Genomic DNA, 22,150 nt, shown 5'->3' on the forward strand with positions numbered 1-22,150 from the left:
GAAGCAGGCAATCCTAGGGGCCGGAGGCGAGGCTAGGAGGGTGAAATTGAATCTGGTGTCACCATCATTGTACCTAACCAACCCTGTTTTTCAGGGTGTCTAAGAAAGTGAGAGGTGGAAAGGAAGGTACCAGGGGAGTGAGTGTGAGGTACGTCTTGAGTGGAAAGGGATATCTGGAGCTGCTGCCTCATAATTCCGGGGTGGGGTCCGCTACTGCAATGAGCCCCCTCCCACTTACAGGAAACCTGCTGTCCTGGTGGCTCCCAACACAAAAGCCAATCTGGAACCTGACAGCAGCCCTGCTCTCCCATAGCCCCGCCTGCCTGAGTGCCCCTGCTGGCACCATGGATGCCTGATGCTCAGCCGGTCTTTTAAAAGTGAGAGACAAACAAAACTGTGTGCAGAATTGGATGTTTATTTTCACCATCTGCGTGGCAATACAAGTTCAAGTTATAATGGCATCCGCTCCCCATCAGTATTAGGAAACCATTTAAACATCCACAGCCATTTACTGATTATAAACACACACTGGAAAAAAAGGCGGCAAGTGGCATGTGGCCCCGCACCTGCTGCTTTTGTGTGTGTCAGTCAATTTCATGCCTAGGAAGCACTGGGCTCCATGGGGATGGCTATAAAAGCAGTTTGGTTGGTTGTGGGTTTTCTTTTTTTCCTGGGGAAAAGCATAAACCAAGTTGCCCCCCAAATACACTTACTGCAAATAGATGGGAATAAATGGAAAATAGACAATGATCATAAATGCAAACAAAAATGCTAAATTTCCTAATGTTAAAAGGTCCATTTGCTTTTAATTAGTAGATTAAAACTAAAGAGTATTTTTACTGGCTTTCAAGAAAAGTTAGCAAGGGTCACTATGCCAAAGGGTACTATCTTACACCTGCTGCCCCAACCCACCCACTCCCGCCCTGGAAGGTTTGAGTCCAGATGATGCAAATAGGGCATAAATTGGACATGGAGAGAGCAGGCATGGGAAATTGAAGGCACAAAGAGAAATTGATGCATTTTACAGGGGGAACAAAAGAAAGTTTACCCAAAAGCTGTGAAAATGTTTTCTGGATCAAGATTTTATCCTGCAAAGGGTTTCTTCACCACCTTCAGACCTGCCCCTGCCCTGTCATGGGTCCATTGGTGGCTTCAGCCTCAGTTCTGACCTCAATTAGCTGTGTGACTTTGGGTAATCAGTCATCCTCAGAACCTGTTTTCTTACTGGGGAAAGCTTTAAAGGAGGAGTTTCATCAAACCAATGTACTCTTTTGGTCTCCTATTTCCAGGTTAATTTCTCTAAGGAGACATTTTGCTTTTGTTTTGTTCTGTTCTGTTGGGTTTTTCTTCTCTTTTCTCTATTTCACTTTCCACTTTTATGGTGTAAATGATCCATTTATTGCCTATGAACAAATTTTTTGGAAGGAGGAGTGTAGAAAAACGCTCTTGCAGCTTTGTATCTGGTCAAAAGCTCCAAGTACTTCCTAAAAGCTCCCATCTCCCTAATGTGGTCCATGAGACACATCAGGCATTCTTCCCACCAGAGCAGCACACTCAGCTCCTCTGATCTATCCTGAGGGGTTTGTCTGCCTCCCTTTTCCTCTGAAAACTAGTTTTGAGATGGCACTCTGCTCATTAAGCTTGGCTGGCTGGAGCCCAACACAATGGCTCAATTAGCCTTCAATACACTTATTTAGAATAAAGGTTCCCTCTATATAGCTAGAACGATCACCCTCACTGCCTTAAAGGCCTAGTCTAATTTGGGGTTCTAATTCGCAGCCTTATGTTGAAGAAGTTGGCACTGAAATTGAATTGTTATACACTGCTATTGACTGAAGCCCATTATCTTAAGATAACCAGTGAAACTTGGAGCAGGTTAAATGGTAATTTCTCCAGCATCCTGGAAGATCTTTAGGAGTCCAGGCAGAGTAGGAATGTCCCCATAAATCCAGTATTATTAGTTCATGGGAAAGTTGTTAGAAAAAACTATCTTCAGTATTATGAATCTCTTCTCTGCACTTGTCTAATTTTCTCTGGCTCCTCAAGCCATCTGTTTCTCACCTCTTCATTTTCCACTAAAATCTACCCTTAGGGGATCTTATTTGGATCACGAGTCAAATATAAAAAGAAAGGTAATTAGAGAAATAAACAATAACAGCATAATTTGATATTAAGATACTACTGTTAATTTTGTGGAGGGGTGATAATAGTATTGTGACTTAAAAAAAATGAGTCCTTTACTTAGGAGATACATATTGAAATGTGAGATACACCTGACATTTACTTTAAAATAATAGGGTGCAGGTGAAACAAAATTGGACTTGGTAAGCGTTGAAGCTGAGTGATGAATACTGGGCCTCGTTTTATGTTCTCTCTACTGTATGTTTGAAATTTCTACAGTAAAAAGTTTTTTAAAAAAACCCCACTCTTTTAGTTCCATATTTCTTCCTCAAGATTGTTTTGGCTATTCAGGGTCTTTTGTGTTTCTATACAAATTTAAATTTTTTTGTTCTAGTTCTGTGAAAAATGCCACTGGGACAATCTACTGAACAAATAGACTGCCTTGGTAGTACCGGCATTTTAACAATATTGATCCTTCCAATCTGAGAACATACTGTATCTTTCCACCTATTTGTGTGGTCTTCAATTTCTTTCCTTAGCATCTTATAGTTTTCTGAGTACAGGTTTATTCCTAGGTACTTTTTTTTTTTTGATGCAGTGGTAAATGGGATTGTTGCATATCTATCTATCTATATCTATTGCATATCTATCTATCTATATCTGTATCTATAGATAGATATGCAGCAGATTTCTGTATTTTGTATCCTGCAACTTCACCAAATTCATTGATGAGCTCTAGTAGTTTTCTGGTAGTGTCTCTAGGATTTTCTATGTATATCATGTCATCCACAGTGACAGCTTTACTTCTTTTCCAATTTGGTTTCCTTTTCTTTTTCTTCTCTGATTGCTATGGCTAGGACTTCCAAAATTATGTTGAATAAAAGTGGCAAAGAGTGGGCATCCGTGTCTTGTTCCTGATCTTACAGGAAATGCTTTCAGCTTTTCATGGTTGAGAATGATGCTAGCTGTGGGTTTGTCATAGATGGCCTTTATTATGTTGAGGTATGTTTCCTCTGTGCCCACTTTCTGGAGAGTTTTTATCATAAATAGTTATTGAATTTTATCAAAAGCTTTTTCTGCATCTGTTGAGATGATCATATGGTTTTTATTCTTCAGTAGTTAATGTGGTGTGTCACATTGATTGATCTGTGGATATCGAAAAATCCTTGCATCCCTGGGATGAACCCCACTTGATCACGGTGTATGATCCTTTAAGTGTATTTGTTTTGGTAGGTCTTTTCCCCCTTTTCTTCTTTTGTCTCTTCTCTTGTGATTTGATGACTATCTTTAATGTTATGTTTGAATTCCTTTTTCTTTTTTGTGTGTATCTATTACAGATTTTCAGTTTGTGGTTATCATGAGGTTTTTGTATAGCAGTCTATATAAATATATATGATTGTTTTAAGTTGTTGATCTCCTAATTTCAAATGCATTCTCCTCTTAGTAATTTTCCCATTTCTAATTGTGGCCTCTTCTTTTCCACCTAGAGAATTTCCTTTAGCATTTGTTGTAAAGCTGGTTTGGTGGTGCTGAACTCTTTTAGCTTTTGCTTGCCTATAAAGCTTTGGATTTCTCCACCAAATCTGAACAAGAGCCTTGCTGAGTAGAGTATTCTTGGTTGTAGATTTTTCCTGTTCATCATTTTAAATATATAGTACCATTCCCTTCTGGTCTGCAGTTTCTGCTGAAGAATCAGCTAATAGCCTTACAGGAGTTCCTTTGTATGTTATGTGTTGTTTTTCCCTTATTGCTTTTAATATTGTCTCTTTACATTCTACTAATACATAAATAAACTAATAATAAATGAAACATACTACTAAGAAACTAATAAATATATTTTAAATTTAAAATTTAATTTAAATCTAGTACAAATTAGTACATATTAGCTTTCTGCATAACATCATACCAGTTATTAACAGCAAGCACTATGTTTTCAGCACTGAGCTAATCACTTTACACGTTATCTCATTTAACCTTCTATCCTCTAAGATTGTACCCATTTCACATATGGTAAGACTGAGATTCAGAGAGGTTAAATAAGTGAACTCACATGGTTAATAAGTACTAGTGCAGAGACCTAATTCCAAATCAAATGAGAACTAACTGCAAAATTCAAATAGTACAATTTAAAAATGAAATCTGCTGAAGAAGGAAGTGATACTATTTTATTTTTAGGTGTTTCTTTTAGAAAACATTAAATACTTCTAAGCCTCCAGCTCTCCATAGTCAACAGATTCTTTGTGAAATGACTGTTGGAATGTTATCTCCTCCTTTATTTTTGTTTTTTTTTTCAAATACTCTAGCCTCCACCCCCATGACTCATGATTCTCATTATAAAATAGGACTTTTGCTGATTTTTGGCCAAGGTGATACTGATGACTGTATCAAAAAATAGGCAAGTAATTTATTATTAGTTATCTGTATTTTCAGATTTTATCTGCACTTTCAGATTTTATCTGCAGCAATGATTAGGTAAAATAATACATGCATTGTCAATGATTTATTAAAAATTTATTTCATGTAATAAATTATGCAATTCATTTTTATTTTTACATAGTCTAAACCAAAAAAGTATTTTTGAAAACATCTTTTTCTCTTGGCAAACATATAGGTTAGCAGGCTGATATCAGCTTCAATTCTAATAGCTAAAAGCTCCAACAATTACACATTTAATCATAGCCTTTCTTCACATTCTCTAAAAGTTCAAGTTGACACCATTTGATACAAATAAGACCATATAAACATTTCTATATTTGCCTAATGCCTTAGATTGAACTGTAGTATATTAGGTGGAAAATTATAAAGATATATTCATTAGCCTTGAACTCATCATCTTACATGTAGTACATACCTTAACGGCCAAAAAGAGTATGAATGTAAAAAGGGAGGCACAAAAGGATGCAGTGGGTAAGTCTTATATCTGTATATCAAGAGTGGCCACAAGAGACAAATAATCCATACAGTGACAGACAAGGAAAGAACTGTTTACAGGAATTTTCTTTTTTTTTTTTTTTACTGTTAACAGCATATTCCGTTGTTTTTATCAAATTATTCAGAGTATCAAACTTCCGAAATGATCAAACTTCTGTGTACACAAACTTCGTTACAGAATAAGGTCAACTCATAAATGCAAAACATAACAAAGCCGTTTAAGGGCTTCACAGAAATTAGCAGAACTTAGTGGCAAAAGAAAGCCCAACTCTCATATGCACCAAGTGTGTATGTATTCAAAATGTCTTCCCTGAGTGTATTACCAATGGGACTCAGCAGGGTTTGTCGTTGTTGTCAATTGTTGGCTTTTTGCTCTATGAGAGAACACAAGAACTTAACTCATGATGAGCTACTAATTCAATATTACAGTAATATCACTGGTTTAAAAAATTATCTTTGCTTAAGTTTAATTTTACTAACACCTACCCTAGCCATATAGTCTAATGATAAAAGCACATCATGTAGCTTGGGCCTCAGTGATAGTTCTTATTATGGTGGTTAAAGAAACAGAACCACAATACAGGTACGTGCTAGGGCAAAATATTAGGAAAAATATAATTTATATTTAAAGGTACCATTCTGTGTATCAAGTGCCTATTGGCTGAATATAACTGTATTCAATAATTCATATTCTATAACTTTAGTCAACTAACACAAAAAGCTAAATAAAAAGATTTATAGTTGAACACAGAGTTCCTAAGGCTAGTATCACAGATCATTCCCTGATAGAGGGGGAATCCATCAGCAGAGATCATAAGAGCCAATCTGAGAACTAGATTTAAAATACCTTACCTTGCTGTGTGTATAAGTAACACGTTGGGTGTAGTGACCTAAAGAACATTTCGTGTTACTCAATTTTCTTTTCTGGGCAAACTACAACAGCCCAGTGACTTTAAAAATCAAACTCCAAAATTCTACCTTATAGTCTTAAAAAGGGCAATCGGATCACAAAGATAGAAGAGGTCATCTTAGTCACTGATTGTACAAGATATCATCCATTGCCCCTCCACCACAGGGAGAGGATAACTACGGTCAATTATGAGGCTTACCAATCATCACTAGCAAGTTAAAATAACTGTATGTACATACTTTTTGATACTTATTTGTGGAAATGAGAGACAGCAAGTCAAAGGACACTGGGGTGGGTGCAAAGGAAAGGTTCTAAATATGCAGAACCTGCAACATCCCTTCAAAAATTTTTGTGACCTCTACGACCTCAAGGTCAAATTTAAACCAGCAAGAATAGAGCTGAAATTCGAAAACCTCTGAAATAAATGGCTAATAATTTTAAAAAAAACTGCAGCTAATTTTAAGTACCAGGAGTGAAATGCTATAACATATCATTCACATGTGGGTTCATGTAATTTATCTTCAATTAGAATTATTATCTATTCAGCAGCTGAAGCCCAAGAACTGCTGATACAGTGCAGATGAGAAAACATTTGCTAGTCTCCCAGTTCTGGCCTTTCTTAAGCTAAATGATGATCACATAATATAGATCACTTTTCTGTAAAACAATTCTGGCATATGTTCATGGTAAGCTGCACTGCCAGCATTTATGTCTGCAACATCACTTCACCCCCTTTCACAGACTCTAGAGGTTCTAAAGTAACCCTTCAGCTTTATTGGTTCTACAAGTCAGTCCCAAATTCACACAAAAAAATTATACAGCCTTTTAATCCACAATTAAGCGTCTTGGAAAGAAGTTATCATAGCTATTTAAAAAACTCAGATACTTCAAATAGCTGAACCCCAAAGATGCAATCATTTAAAAGTAGCCTTTACAATATTTATAATTAAGTACTTTATCTTAACACAGCCAACTTCCAGGATTGTCAAGCCAGTTTCTAAAATATTCTAACTTACCCATGGGAGCTACAGTATCTGTCTGAGCTCACGGTATCACAGTTTACAATGTCAAGTCAATAGAGAAAAAGACAATCCAGAAGTCAAGGCAGCATTCTCTACTGTAATGTTTTCAAAAGTATGTTCAATGAGGTATCAATAAGGATTTAATTTAAAAATCAGGTTCCATCTTTGGATAAGGATACACTTAAACTGGATTAGAAGAAATTCTTAGAGCCTTTAATATGCCAAAAGGCAGCTTTGCAAAGTCCCCATATTATTTGCCCATGGAACCCTTCATATCCATGAGCATCTCGTAGGAATGAGAGCAGAGAGGTCTTGAGAAATACAGCTTTGACATTTTGGTGCATTCAGAAGCTTCACGAATTCCTTAGGCTATGAGACATCAGTCTATTTCTTAAAATTAACAACAAAAGTAACTGTTACAGCCAATAAGTCTGTAATTCCAGACACAAAAAGTAAGTATAAGGGCAATGCAAGGGGAATACACCTGTTCATTTTACTCCATCATTTTCACTTCCCCAGCAAAAACATGTTCCAAATCCCCAAGTTAACACTCTTGATGATGGCTGGGCACAACACCTGAACCAACCAACCAATATGCAAAGGCTGCTTAAGGCAAAAACAGCAGACTAAAGTTTTCACTTTCCCAAAGGGAAAAATGCACATGTGCTATATGAATAATTTATAATTACACGTTTAGAACTGGTAACCTTGGTTATCATGTAAGGGTCTATACATTATGTAGTTTGATAACATTTATAGAGCTATCTTCCTTGAATTACTATTGAATAATTGAAGTTGCTATAGAAAACTTCTCCTTATTTGACGAGTTCATTTACTTTAGAGCAGTGTTTCTCAACCTCAGCACTACTAATATTTGGGGCTGGATAAATCTTTGTTTCGGGAAGCTCTCTTGTCCATTATAGGATGTTGAACAGCACCCCTGGCCTTCACGCACTAGACATCAGTAGCGTTCCACTAGTTGACACCATCAAAAAGATCTCCAGACGTTGCCTACATATAAGCAAATCATCCCCAATTGAGGACCATTGCTATTAAGTGAAACTAAAGCTCACGCCTTGAGTCTGCTTTCCTGGAAAATGTCCATTTTACAGGCATACTGTGACTGACATTCATCAACAAACATCTAGTAACTAGTAGCATTAGAGATCTTTCTGAATTCTGTGTGGTCAGAAACATAAGTAATTTGTCACTGACAGTGAATGGTTAGAAGGAAGCAGCCTACATATCTCAAAAAGAATCAGGGGTAATATGTAATTTTATTGTAATTACATTAGTAAGAATTATCTAAATCATACTGCTTAATTGGCAAATATTTAACAATTAGAAAAATGCTAATTGTATATCATAACCTGCTAAGAATGATAATGATTGAAGAAATCTAAGAACAAAAAAATGTAACAACTGTCAATGGCTAGCTCAGACCAAACTCTATCCCTTGACCAATTATTCTCCATGAAATTCCCAATTCAAAAATCTCCAGTCTTGTCTTTAAGCTACTAGCTTATACTGCAGCCTCATCATTTCTCAAAATTTATCCAAAAAGAAATCCTTCATTTGTCATCAAGAAGAATACTGGTATGTGTCAAGAAGTACATTATCTAGTTTTAAAGCCATTTCTTCAATATCCACATCTTCAGTTTTGTCATAATTGTCAACCCCAGATATATCACTCTCTTTATTTTGTTCTTTTCTTACTGTCTTTAAACACTTGTCAAGTCTCTTTATGAACAAATCCACATCCTGTGTCTTCATTCCGATGGCTGATGCAGCATTGAGGTAAGCGCAAGGGTAATTATTTGTATGTGACATAAAGCCTTTGAAAGTGTAGCCACTCACAGTTTGCACAGACCCAAGAGGCACAACCCTGAAAGGGAAAAGATTTACCAATTTAATATGTCTGGTGATGTTAAGAGAATATCACCCATAAACAAAAGAAAGTTGTGTTACTAAGCCTTACATCTACTTATTAAGAAGTTTAAGAACAGCTATATATCACAGCCTATGAAAACAGACTGTCAGCCTTAAAATAAAATTATACAATATACTGCTATTTCACATAGGACAAGTACTGCCTGCTCTTACCATTTACTTATCTTCTATTACAGAGCCACAAGCTCTAGGAAATTGTAAATACCTTCACATCTTCAAAAAGGTAAAAAGAAAAATATGGAATCTGACTTCACCATTTTAATGGAATATTTAAATTTGTAAGTCAAATCACTTGGATTAATTGCCGTGTATTGCCTCAAGTAATCAACAAACTAAAATCACCCCCATCTGATGTTATGGAGAGTTTTTGAAGCAAGAATCCAGAAGAAATTACGTAACTGCTTACAGTGGGGTGATGGTCAGCAATCAGTAATATTCAGCAATGACACATACATTTTTAAAGCTTGATTTCATTGGCATATTTGATATAAGCAGATTTCTAACAATACTTTTTTTTTAAGAAGTCGACTAAGATCAACCTAAACATAAAGACAAATAGCGGCACACTAAAAAGCAAGGCTAAGAAAACCATTTTAGAGGTCTGAAAACCATGCTTGTGTATAGATAGAGCTCATCAAGTTACAGGCTGAATTAATCTAAGATCTTTTTTCTTTTAAAAACTTGTCCTTTGATGTGAAATCTTTAACCTCTGGTAGTCAGAGAGAAATTCTTTAATAGAAGCATGTAAAGAAGAGTACTCAGAGCAAAATATTTCTTTTCAAGTCATTTTTTTTCCTGACCTCATCAAATACAAAATGAAAAATGAAATTCATCTTAAGCTATATACATACAAGAGCAAAAAGTACATTTTTCAAAGGCAGTACTTACACAAGAATTGCAGTGTTTTCAGTTTAAGAAATGGACTTTCCCTTAAAAACATTTTTACTTAAACTTAGTAATGAAGATGACTTATTTCTAACACCATAATGTGACACCACTGAAGATTACTCAACAAAGGAAAATAAAGACAAAAATTTGTACAGAGCGAGTAGTGAGCTTGGTTTCTGTACGTCTATTAAAACACACAAGATTCATTTCTTTCTGTGACTATTTCGCATGCCACAGGTGGGTGTATAATAATGGCCTTACAGATTCTCTGCCTCATCACTGTTTTCCTCCACGATGAATTCTCAGGTGTAGTTCAGCATATACTTAGGGGACTATTGTGAAGGAAAGGTACTTTATTAGAGTTAATTTTGAAAAGGGAAATAAATCCAATCGTCTTTTAAACATACTTACCTGGCTCCAGAAACCTGTCTGGTAAAAAGCATTGAGCCAAGCTGAGTGACAGCTTTGTCACAGTGTTCATCTAGTGTTTTAAGTGTCACAGCTAAAAGAGAAAAAAGTATTCCAATGAGCCTTGGTTCACCAGCACAAAAACCACTCAAAGAACACTTAACCATGGAGACATTTTTTTTTTATTGTGTTAAGATATATAACATAAAACTGACCATCTTACCCGTTTTTAAGAGTACAGTTCGGTGGTATCACGTACATTCAATGCTGTTGTACAACCATCACTGTCATCCATCCCCATAACTCTTTTTATCTTGTAAAACTGAAACTCTATACCTAATTGAACAATAACTCCCCATTCTCCCCTCCTCCTGGCAACCACCATTACACTGTCTGTCTATGATTCTCAGCACTCTAAGTACCTCATATAGGTGGAATCATACAGTATTTACCTTTTTGTGACTGGCTTCTTTCACAGAGACATGGCTTTTTATTTACTGTCAGGTGGCACCATTTCATTTTAATTCACTTAAAAAATTATAGCAAGGATTTGTTTGTATATCAGATACAAAATATATGTTAACATAAACTAACATACTCAGAATTTCCATACCACTCCTCCAAAGAGTGGATTTTCCAATTTAATAAATGGAGCAATACATGATCAATATGGTAGCTGATTCAAATTCAACCATGTTTAAGGCACTTCTAAAATGAGAATGTGGGGGGAGGGGATAGCTCCAGTGGTAGAGCGCATGCTTAGCATGCAGGAGGTCCTGGGTTCAATCCCCAGTCCCTCCACTAAAAACAAACAAACAAACAAACTGAATCACTGTCCCCACCCAAAAAAAGAAGAAGAAATGAGAATGTGAGATATGTTTCATCACATACATAAACTTCTGCAAGATCATCTTCTGCATATGGAAATGGAACTTACCTGAGGTTAATGGGTAAGCTATACTCTATTCATACAACCACTATTAGCTACCATTTCCTGAGGAGTGACTTGCCATACTAGATATTTTACAAATATAATCTTAACCATTTTTTAACAATTTTGTATGTGAGGAATCATCATTTCTACCTATAGACAGGAAGAAGGAAGTTACAGGCTAGTACATGGTAGAACTGGGTTTTAAATCACACCATATCACCTTCTGTAACATCTACAGGGATTATAAACCAACAAAGGACTCACTGGGGTGATTTTATTATCTATTAGTGGCCAAATGATTTTTCCATGGAAGCCCATTCCTTAAAAAGGCTTCTGTTACAAATGATTATTCCTTACTTTCCTCAGATATACATGAAATATGAAGCATATACTATATATATTCACAAATTAAAAGGGGTAATTATGAAGCTTAAAAGTTAGTTAAATGTATAAAAGTCAACATTCATATTATTCTGTTTAGGTCTCGTGCTACGTGACAAAATGAAATTATCTTAAATATAGATTTCTCTAACATAGATATACTCAAGAAAATAAAGAATAATGGCATTAAAATTGTAAGAATATCTTCTATATCTAATGTTATGATGATTTACTAACTGGTAAACATTTTACAATATTTATAAGGAGTTCTTATTAGTGACCAAATTATTTTGGTGAGAAGCAGGAATTAAAGTGTTATTTTCCACATATTCATTATAACACTTAATACAGATTTGAATTCTTTCAGTGCATAGGTTTTATCTTAGAAGTACATGAGAGAATTTATAAAAGGTAACTAAATTTTTTAAATTTACAAATTAGTACTGTAATGATTTTTCTAACATCATTGTAACAAAAAGAATTCATACTCTTTCTAGAAATACCAGCTTCCCACTGGGGATGGCTCAGAAGTACTAATTTTTCTTTTTAAAGAAAAAAATTACCTAAAGATATGGGATTGTGAGGTGTATGCAACAGTCTTTCATTGTAGGCCTCTGACAGCTTCTTTAGCCGGTTGGATAAATATGAAAACATTTCCTGAAACAACAAAATGTTACACTTAAAGAAAATCAAATAAACACTCATTGCAACTTGCCAGATTTAATAAGACAAATCTGATTGGTGTACAGTCTATGCTGTAAATTAATTCATCCACATGCGCTAGGAGCAATTCTTTCCTTTGCCACAATATAGTAAGATTTAAAGCTGCCAGAATTATTAGAAACCACAGGATTTAAAGGTAAAGAACCAGCACATTTCCTGCTGTGGGCTATCATGTATCTCTCACAAATCCATCCTCTTTTCAGAACCTCCAGGGCTACCACTTTCGTCTAAGCAGTCATCAACCTTTTCCCTGGACCACGGCAACAGATCCTAAACGACTTCTCTGCCTACTTTCCCACCCCTCTAAATCTTTCTCTAGTTAGAGGCCAGAGTGGTCTTTCAAAAACATAAATCAGATCATGTCCCTCCTAACAACTTTCTCCTGTAGGTGTTTAAAAACCAAACTCTTCATCTAGAAGGTCCCACGTGAACTAACCCAGCCAATATACCCAATTCGGCAGATGTCATTCCCTCCACTTACTACATGCCAGCCACATCAGCCTCTTTGCCAGCCCCTGAACATGCCACGCTCATTCAGGTGTCAGAATCTCTGTGCCTACTTCCCCTGGACTTGGCAAGCACTTCTCCCAGAGTAGTCCCTTCTGTCACAGTCTAAGGAGACCTTTCCTTATTACCTCCCTATTAAAGTAGCTCTCCGATACTGCCTACTGCCAACTCCCGATCTCCCTCCATACCTATTTTGGTTCCTTCACTATACTTAACACAGTCTGAAACTATCTCTTTTACTTGCTTAAACAAATATTGCCTATGATTACCTACTAGAATGGAAAAACTCCTTGAAAGTAGGAACTTTTTGTCATCTTCATCACTGCTTTCCCAATTCCAAGAAAAATGTGCCAAGCTTTTAGTATGTGACTCAGGAAGAGGTAGTTTAAAAATGAATTTCCTTTCAATATTTTAAACTTTAACAATTCCCTTAACTCAATTAAAAGAATATAGCAACTAAAAACTAAAAATTGTATTCATGATCTTACTCTGAGAAGTAGCGTATATTTAATAATAAAACAGAAAAAAATCTATTTTACAAGTATAAAATTTCACGTGCACATGCACATGTATGTGAGAGTTTAATGAAGCTACAAATAATAAGTTGGCAACTGCTTGGCCTAAAATCATATTTTCTTCTCCTAGTAAGCACTTTAAAAAGTGCTGAAATGAAAATCTGCCCTAGTAAGTCTGCAGCTGAACAAGCCCATCTGCACTGACCTCCTCCAGCCAGTCAAAGCATATAAACTCTAATGATGCACCAAACAGCCAAGGGCCAGCAGAGTACCCAAGTGGAGACAGGAGGAAATGATACTTCTTCAACTTCAAAGGCCACATAAGCAGCTTCAGTTTTCTCTAAGGTAAGGATTGGATAGTCTGATCTCACACTAGGACCCAGAGTAGCTTTTTCATGGCTGAAGCACAGAGTAGATGACTAACTCCATCTTTTGTTAGGTAAAGATTAAAAGAAGAGGAAAATTCCTACCAGGCCTATGAATTATTAATGAGTCTCCTTAAGACCACAAACATCTTTATCCTTGTCAACACAGTATATTTTACACTCTGACGCAAAAATCCTTTAAACTAATAGTCATTCTTAAATTTTTAGGATATTTTAAGGTCAATTCTCAGTGTGCCAGAATTATGAAATCTTAGATTACTAAAATATACTGATTCTTTTTCTATTCAAAAAGTTAACACCCACATTTGTCATACCTAATGAAGCTATAAGCAAATGTATTGTTGTATGTAGTAAGTCTTTCTCTTTTAACATTAAAAAAAAGTATAGAAATATTTAAGGAGGCAAATGCTATCACCATTTACAGAAGCATCTTTTCTTAGACATATGAAGATTTCCTGGCCCTCCCTTCTTAAACTAATATTCTGATGTTAACACCTCAGAAGATGAAACAGTAAGGTAGGCAAATGAAATTTAAAAAATCAAAAGTTCTTCCTGCAACTGGAACAATTCATAATCTTTTAGTACCACACCATTATAAATGAAGAATAGAATTGCTGGGTTTTGTTTATATATATTCATCTACTATAAAGTTAACCAGGTCATTTAAATGCTCTGTGTTGTTTAAAAAAGAAAAAAAGTCAGATATTTTAATTAAGATATTAACTGCTGATTCTTCCTTATTATATTATATACCAAAGTCTTAATCTGCATCTGTCTGTCCAATTCTCTCTTATTCTCAAATTCATGAACCGTTCATAAGCAGAAACAAATCTGATAGCCAGGAAGTGCCTTTTACAGACTCCCACGTTTCTTACCCTAACAGTAACAACAAAAAACTTATTTCAATCGTGAGAGCCATTTAAAATATTATTTTATCTAGTATGGCTGCCACAATAATCACCAATGCAGTCACACTTATAGAGTGAGAGGAACTCGATGAGTAGTTAATTTGTCCTTAATTTGTACTTAGCTATTTCCAAAAAGAAAAAAAGGAAATGTTTCCTTAGTAACACCCCTAGTGGGTACTTTTAAATTTACTGATGCATACATGGCTATTAAAAAAGATTTTCCCAACGTTCAATTTCTAATACTTTAATAAATTAGTTCTAACCAGTTCCATCACTTGCTAATGCCCCTACAATTGTAGCTAACTAACATTAGGATAAAAATCCTTAGACTGTAAACATTAATGTTAAAATAACGAAATCACGTATCATTAGTATGAGTAATTAAACAAAAAGAATATATATGAGTCTAGTTCACATCCATCTGCAAATATTTTTAGTATCTCTACTCTGTAAAAGGGTTATGATAGGTAATCCAATAAGCAAATAAGCTTAAAATATCTTACAGTGCAATGTACTGAATCCTACAGTATTTCACATATTAAGTTCCTGAATGCTCTCACATTTAGTATCACTACATTTTATAAATATCATTTAAGAGACTGTATCACTATTTCCTACACTTACTTAGCTAAGCAGTTTTTTATCTGATATATTAAAGGTACTTCAGAACCTGCACTATTTTTTTGCTACAGTTAAATCCATAACTGACATTTATTATAAAATACTTCTGTAAAGGGAGAAATTTATAAGTACCCCAAGCAAATGTATATAGAAAGATCTTACTAAAAAGAAATGAAATATTATTGATTTTCTATGTCTTTTGTGCTGTATTTAACTTAATTTTAAAAGACTCTTCACTGGAGATAAACTGAACTGCATACCTGAATGCTAATGTCAGCTATATTTCTAGAATAAAAATACAAAACTTTACACCATAGTTCAAGATGGTAATGGAAGAGAAGCTGAATTATATTAAGTGTTATCTTTCTTTCGTACAGCCTTTCGCAAATTGACTTGCAGACATGAAGCCGAACATCTAGCTTATCCCTTCCCATAACCCAAAGATGTGCATAATTCACTAAATTTTATAGAAAAAGGTCTCATGTAATCATGTCCTTTGACACACAGTTTCATGTTAGAGGACAAGATAAAAGAGAACTTCACATATTATTACAATATGTCTCATAAGGTGGGTAATGAATCAAAAAGGAAATATAACAAGTGGTCTTGTATTTCAACGATGACATGTAAGAATGACCAGACAACGGACTGCAGGCACGCACCCACACACACACACGTCCGTATCTGAAGATATAACAGTGCTAAACATGATACGTTGCTGTCTATGACTGTGGCCAGCCCAGAGGGCCCAGGCACGTTCCTTGCATCACAGGCAAAGTGCTGCTTTCAAACTCTTCTATTGAGGTTCCACATCCAAGGCTGAAATCTGACGCTGTTATTGAGATTCAACCACTCTACTTTTAGGGCTGCAAATCTACTGTTTCCAAATTTAGCTTTGTTAAAGGACATTGTTTGAAGTTATACGTCTGATGTTCAGCTAACAAATTCCAGCCTCGGAGCAGCCATTCTGCTGTCATTCCTCTTCTGCACTTGTCCAATTCAGGAGATATTCGCAGCAGTGAATGATTATCTTCCTGTCCTGTTTAGCAAAGCACTCTGCTAAAAGGAAAGCTAAGCAGAATTATAATGGTCTTCTCCGGAACTAAACCTGAAGAAAGGATGACCGTCTAAGACTGATCTTTCTTTTTGCCTAGAGCAACTCAAACAGTTTCTTAAATTTTAACCCTTTTCTTAAGGCTTCTTCAGTTAAAATGCATGGTCACTTCTGTCCTCAATGAAGGAGATGTGTTGATCAGGAAGGGGCAAAGGGCAAAGAGGTTCAATTCATACAGAGAGTTCCACTCTCTTTGATCCTTTCACCCTTCAGAAAAGAAGGCTTGAGAAGGAATGGCTTCAAGCTGAGTTCTTGTCTGCCTCTACTATGAAAAAGATAAAGCCTTTTCGGAAGAGATACAGCTAGATGAAATAACCTCTAAAAATATCATTGTAGTGAATAAGGGCACAGAATAAAAAAAAAATCCTAAGTTTTCTTTTAACACTCCTTTTTTTAGTACGCAATAACACCAATAATATAAAAAGGAGCTCTCGGAGATGGTATATAAATAGCTCTGGCTGGAGCAAAATAGCTTTGCCTCAGCTTCTCCAGAGCTGAACCAATAAACTATCACGATTCAATTTTCACAGTTCAAAAGCAAGTCCATTTAAACAAAAGAGGCCCTTACTTCTGCCACAAATCTAATAAAAAAACAATATTTATGCTACATATGTACAATTACGGTTTATGGAGGACATCCACATTTTCAACAAAAAGACTTGCCTGTTGAATGAAGTTGCTAAAAAGCAAACTTTTATTCTCTTACAATGGTAAGAGTTCTCAAATGAGCATTTTTATACTTTGAAGATTACTACTAGATAGTTTCTGTTCTAAATAGATTCTACACAAAGAATTTAAAATAAAACTGATGAATACATTAGAGGCTTTGGAGTTTTACATGCCTCCACTATAAGAAGAGGGGTCACAAGATTATCATTTTTATGGCTCAATTGCCCAGCACAGAGTAGGTAAACACTGCCTCAATCCTGGCTGAGTGACTGGAAGCAGTGGGACAAGTGGTGGGACAGAAAAGAGCAGAGGCTTTAGCATCACACAGACTAGGGATTCAATGAAGTTGTGGCACTTACATGTGGCCCTGGGTAAGTACTTAACTTCTAGCCTCAATTTTATAAATGGGGATAATACCTACCTCATAAACTTGCTCTGAGTAGTACATGAAATAATGAATATAATGAACCTAGCAGAGTTCTTGGCATACAGCAGACATTCGTAAAAATATTAGTTTCCCACCCACATACTCTTCCCTTAGCCTAAAAAAGTTTTCAGGTTAAAGTGACTAACGTTAGCTAGCATTACATTAACATTACACAGGCTAATACCCAGCAGCTATAATCCTATTCTTGTCCTGTCTCTGTTTATTCTACTCTACACTACCTGGATAAAGGGAATAAACAATGCTCTGGAAGTTACAAAGCGAGTTACCTCTTGACATCTAAGGTGGAGCCATTCAATTCATAAATATCACTAGAACATAAAATTTCCCCCATAAAATATTTACCCAATGATTAATAAAGAACAAAATCCCAGTGAAAAGGAGAGCTGGGCTGCCTACTGGAGCCATTCAACAGCTGAACTACATATTCCTGCAGGTCACCCTCAAAGCAGGTGGATTTTCACTCATGCTAAGCAAAGTGTATACACGCACTGGGCCTTTGGAATCACCTAAAAGTAGCTGAAAATTTTAGTCATACCCTAAATGTCAAAGTATCGGAAGAACCATGGCATAAAATAAATTCTTAGGTTCCAAAAAGATGACAGAACATCCCGAAAGTCAACAATTCCAAAATCCTTAGGTAAGGAAAGTACTTTAGAAGAGTATTTGCAAAGGAGGAAGCCCTACTCCCAGAAGTATAGTATCTGTTATATACAACAGGTTATCATCATTTTAACTCATTCCTTTTCACAAGTTTTCAACTATATCTATATAGAGAAGGTCTCTCTAAGAATATCTAATTCATTACGGAAGTCAGTATCAGAATGTTATTTGCTTTCTGACTACTTTTATAGAAAGATACTTATTCTGTGTAAAACAAGAAAAGACTGTACAACAGTGGACCTGTGTGTTCCCAAATGCCCCGCATTAGTCCATTTAACAAACATCTGATGAGTGTATACTACATATCAAGCAATGGATGATAAGAATAGAGGTATCAATGGGCAAACTCCAAGGTGGATGCTAATCTACCAGTCTACCCCAAATCAAGGACCAAGTTTCATTTCAGACACCTGATGGTAACTTTTTTAGGGGTGCACATTCAAACAATCAGTTTAATTTGCTAATTAAATAAGTTTAACCATAAAATCATTCAATACTTTTATCAGTTCATTATAGCAAATGTTTAATATTATTAGTTATTATTATTTATAGCTTCAATTCAAGAAGAACAAAAGCAGGAAATACTACATAACATGCTTATCTGATACTATAATAACAACATATAAAAATTTTTAAAGTTTCTATCTATATAAGAAAGTATACTTTTTAAATGTCTAACTTAAAACTTCGCATAAGTCTTATTGTCTGAGCTATTACATATTCTAGTTATTTAGTTTAAAAGAGAAATTTTAGCCAAATCTGCAGGGTGATCAACAAAAGGTACAAAGCAGCTACAATATAGGATTATAACTATGACAACTAAATTTATCAGAAATAAACAGAAAACTAACAAGTTATATTTTCAAGCTTTGCGATCTGGGATATTTGTGCAGTCCATCTCAAACTCCATAAAATCTTATCTACCTATGTATTGGTATTAAAATGCTATGACATTATTATGTTTCCTCATCAAGTTTCTGTTATAGATACAAGTGACCTGTGTGCCGCAAAAAGTGGGTTTTAAAATTGGGTATGCGTCAGATTTATTAGGTTAGTTTTTTAAAATGTGTAGCTGTCTAAGCCACACTCCAGACCTACTGAATCTGAACTTACCCTAAAGGAAAGCTAATTTTATGGCGTGATCTAAAACAAAACTCTCTAATAACTGCACAGTACTTTCTGTTTTAGACTCAATTTAAAATACCCTTTAAGACTTGATGGCTAGCATCAATTCTAGCCTATGATTCCACCAAGGGGGCCAGTTACTAAATTCATGAGTTGCACTTTTATAGAATAGATGTCACTTCCTCAGGGAGATCCTCCTTGCCCCTCCCAGAGCTGGGTGGGCTAGGTGCCCCTGCTGGGTTAGGTGACACATGTTCTCATATACTCTGCTTGTCCTTTCATAACTCTCATCTGAGTTGTAATTATTTATTTAATACATCGATCTCCCTTGACTATAATTTCCTTAAGGGTAAAGACGGTGTCAGTCTTGTTTGTGAATTTAACCTTATGGCCTACACATAAACATTTCTTTACCTGAATAAATGAATGAGCAGGGGCCAATAATGCTCAAGTAATATGGGATCAAACCACAAAGGATCATGATGAATTATGATGGCAGACTAAGGAGTTTGGACTTTGTCTTATGGGCAACCAGAACACAAAGTGGAAGAACTTGAAGAAAGTTGCATCTTAAGAATATAATCTGGCACTGCTCTACAACACAATTAGAGTAGATCAAGACTGGGGATCACAAGAAGAGTTAGTAAATTATTGTAACCATCCAGGTGTGATATGGTAAGGGCTTGAGTTAGGGAGTGGTGGCAGTGGCACTGGAAAAGATGAAAGGAATGTCTGAAACATTATAAAGGGTGTAAGAGGAATCAAAAGTACCAGTGCTAGAAATCTAGTTTAAAACAGAAAAGATAATTTACTGGTTCATCTAACAGCCAGGTCTACAAGCAGGTAAGGCTGAGACTCAAATGACTTCCAGTTCTATTTTCCCTCTTACATTCTCTAGTCTCAAGAAGGCTTTCTTGGCATGGCCAGAAATAAAGCAGCTGGGAGTCGTAAGATCATACTCTTACAGTTTACTATCTCTAAAGCAATAGACACAGTATCTCTAAAGGATCTATCAAATCTATGGGAAGGACTCTATCCACACACACCCACCTGCGAACCAGGCTAGCCAGATCATACGCCCAGCCCCGTGAAAGAGGAGGAAGGGACATGGTGACTGACAATCTCACCAGGTCCACCCGGAATCAGGGAGGGGAGTTCCCTAACAACAGTGATTTTGCAAAAACTAATAGTGTATACCCTCTCTAAAACATAACTGACTTTTTTTGGCCGAAGCAGCTAAATGTATTCATTGTTTTTGCCTCCTTTGGATATTGGTAGACCTAAGTCTTCAGATTTATAGCTATTTAAGATAGCTACATAGCTACCAGGTTAGAATATTTGTGTATATATATATATATATTTTTTTTTTAAAAGTACAATTTAGAGGTCTTAAGATAGAGGTTCAGCAGCCCACATGGCTAGATTTAAGCCTATGTCCCACAATTTACCTCATATATGTTACTTCTCTGTCCCAACACTTCCTGTGAAAATGAGGATTAACACCTAACAGGAATGCTGAGGATTAAATGAATTCATGACAATATGCTTAGAGGAGAGCCTGCCACATAGTAAGTGCTCAGTGTTAGGAATTAAACTTCATCTATACATACATGTATCTAACATAAACAGTATTTATGTAGATAACACAAGCCCTGCATTGAAAGACTATGTTAAGAATAATTTTACATGAAACTTTTCTACCCAAATCTCAGTGCTCACTCTACTTAACCTATCAGCAGCACTAGACAATCACTCTTTCCCCTCTAATATATCTCCTTCACTTGGCTTCCAGGACTTCACACTCCTGGTTTCCCTTCTCCTCAGTCTCCTTTACAGGGTCCACTTCTTCTCCCAGGCCTCTTAATATCTCTCTCTTACTATCTCCGCTAGTCTCTTAGCCAATTAACTTCCCCAATTTTTTTATCTCCAGCTCAGCACTCTCTCTTTCTTAAACCTTTTTTTTTTTTTAACTTTATTACATTTTCAGGGGGGAAGTAATAAGGCTTATTTATTTTTTAACGGAGGTACAGAGGATTGAACCCAGGACTTCATACATGCTAAGCATGCACCCTACCACTAAGCTATACCCTCCCCCTCAGCTCTTCCTCTTAACACTAGACTCATATCCCACTCCATACCTCATATCTCTATCTAGATGTTAGCAGACATCTCAAATTCAGTCTTGTCTGAAACTGAACTCTTGGCCTTCCCCCCAAACCCACAGGCTTCTGTCTCAGTTAATGGCTCCTCCATTCTTATAATTGCTCAAATCAAAAATCTAAGAGTTATTCTTGATGTCTCTCTTCCACTCCTACAATACACCCATCAGGAACTCCCATGGACTCAATCTTCAAAGCAGACCTAGAATTCAGCCACTTTCATCGCCTCCAGTGGCGCCATCTAGATCCAAGTCAACATCACTTCCTAATTACTGTAAAAGCTCCTAACAAGTGTCCCAGCTTCTACCCTTGCCCCCCTAGTTTATTCGCAACATAGCGACCAGAGTGATCCTTCAACATACAAATCAGATCATGTTACTCCTCTATTCAAAACCGTCTAATGCCTCTCTATTTCACTTGGAATATGAAGCAAAGACCTCACATGGCCTGGAAAGCCCTACATGAGCAGCCCCACTACTCTTACCATCCAGACCTCAACTCTCAACTCTCTTTGATCACCCTGTTCCAACTACACTGGCCTCTTTGCTGCTCCTCAAACACACCGACCAAGTCTGCCCTAATTCCTTGTTCTGGCTCTTTGCCTGAAACACTCTTCTCCGTCATACACACATACTCCCTCAAACTTCTCCAAGTCAACTCAAATGTCACACTGTCATTACACTAACCACTGCATTTTAAAAATCAATTCCTATCACCCCCCCACCACATCATCTCCAATCCCCCTTACTTTATTCTTTCTTTTTTCTGTA

At 36.2% G+C, this 22,150-nt stretch overlaps 1 protein-coding gene across 1 annotated transcript in view; it reads right to left on the reverse strand.

Moving 5' to 3' along the window:
• Positions 1 to 4,615: 4,615 nt before the first annotated feature.
• SEPSECS (Sep (O-phosphoserine) tRNA:Sec (selenocysteine) tRNA synthase) overlaps positions 4,616 to 22,150 on the reverse strand; it is a 35,099-nt gene continuing 17,564 nt past the window's right edge. Inside the window, exons 9-11 of the mRNA XM_006185587.3 lie at positions 12,109 to 12,202; positions 10,234 to 10,324; positions 4,616 to 8,869 (exon numbers count right to left, since the gene is read on the reverse strand). Coding sequence (XP_006185649.2) covers positions 8,566 to 8,869; positions 10,234 to 10,324; positions 12,109 to 12,202 — 489 coding nt within the window. The 3' untranslated portion in view covers positions 4,616 to 8,565. The remainder of the gene's footprint in view (positions 8,870 to 10,233; positions 10,325 to 12,108; positions 12,203 to 22,150) is intronic.

The sequence above is a fragment of the Camelus ferus genome, chromosome 2, assembly GCF_009834535.1.
Source record: "Camelus ferus isolate YT-003-E chromosome 2, BCGSAC_Cfer_1.0, whole genome shotgun sequence".
Taxonomy (NCBI): Eukaryota; Metazoa; Chordata; class Mammalia; order Artiodactyla; family Camelidae; genus Camelus; species Camelus ferus.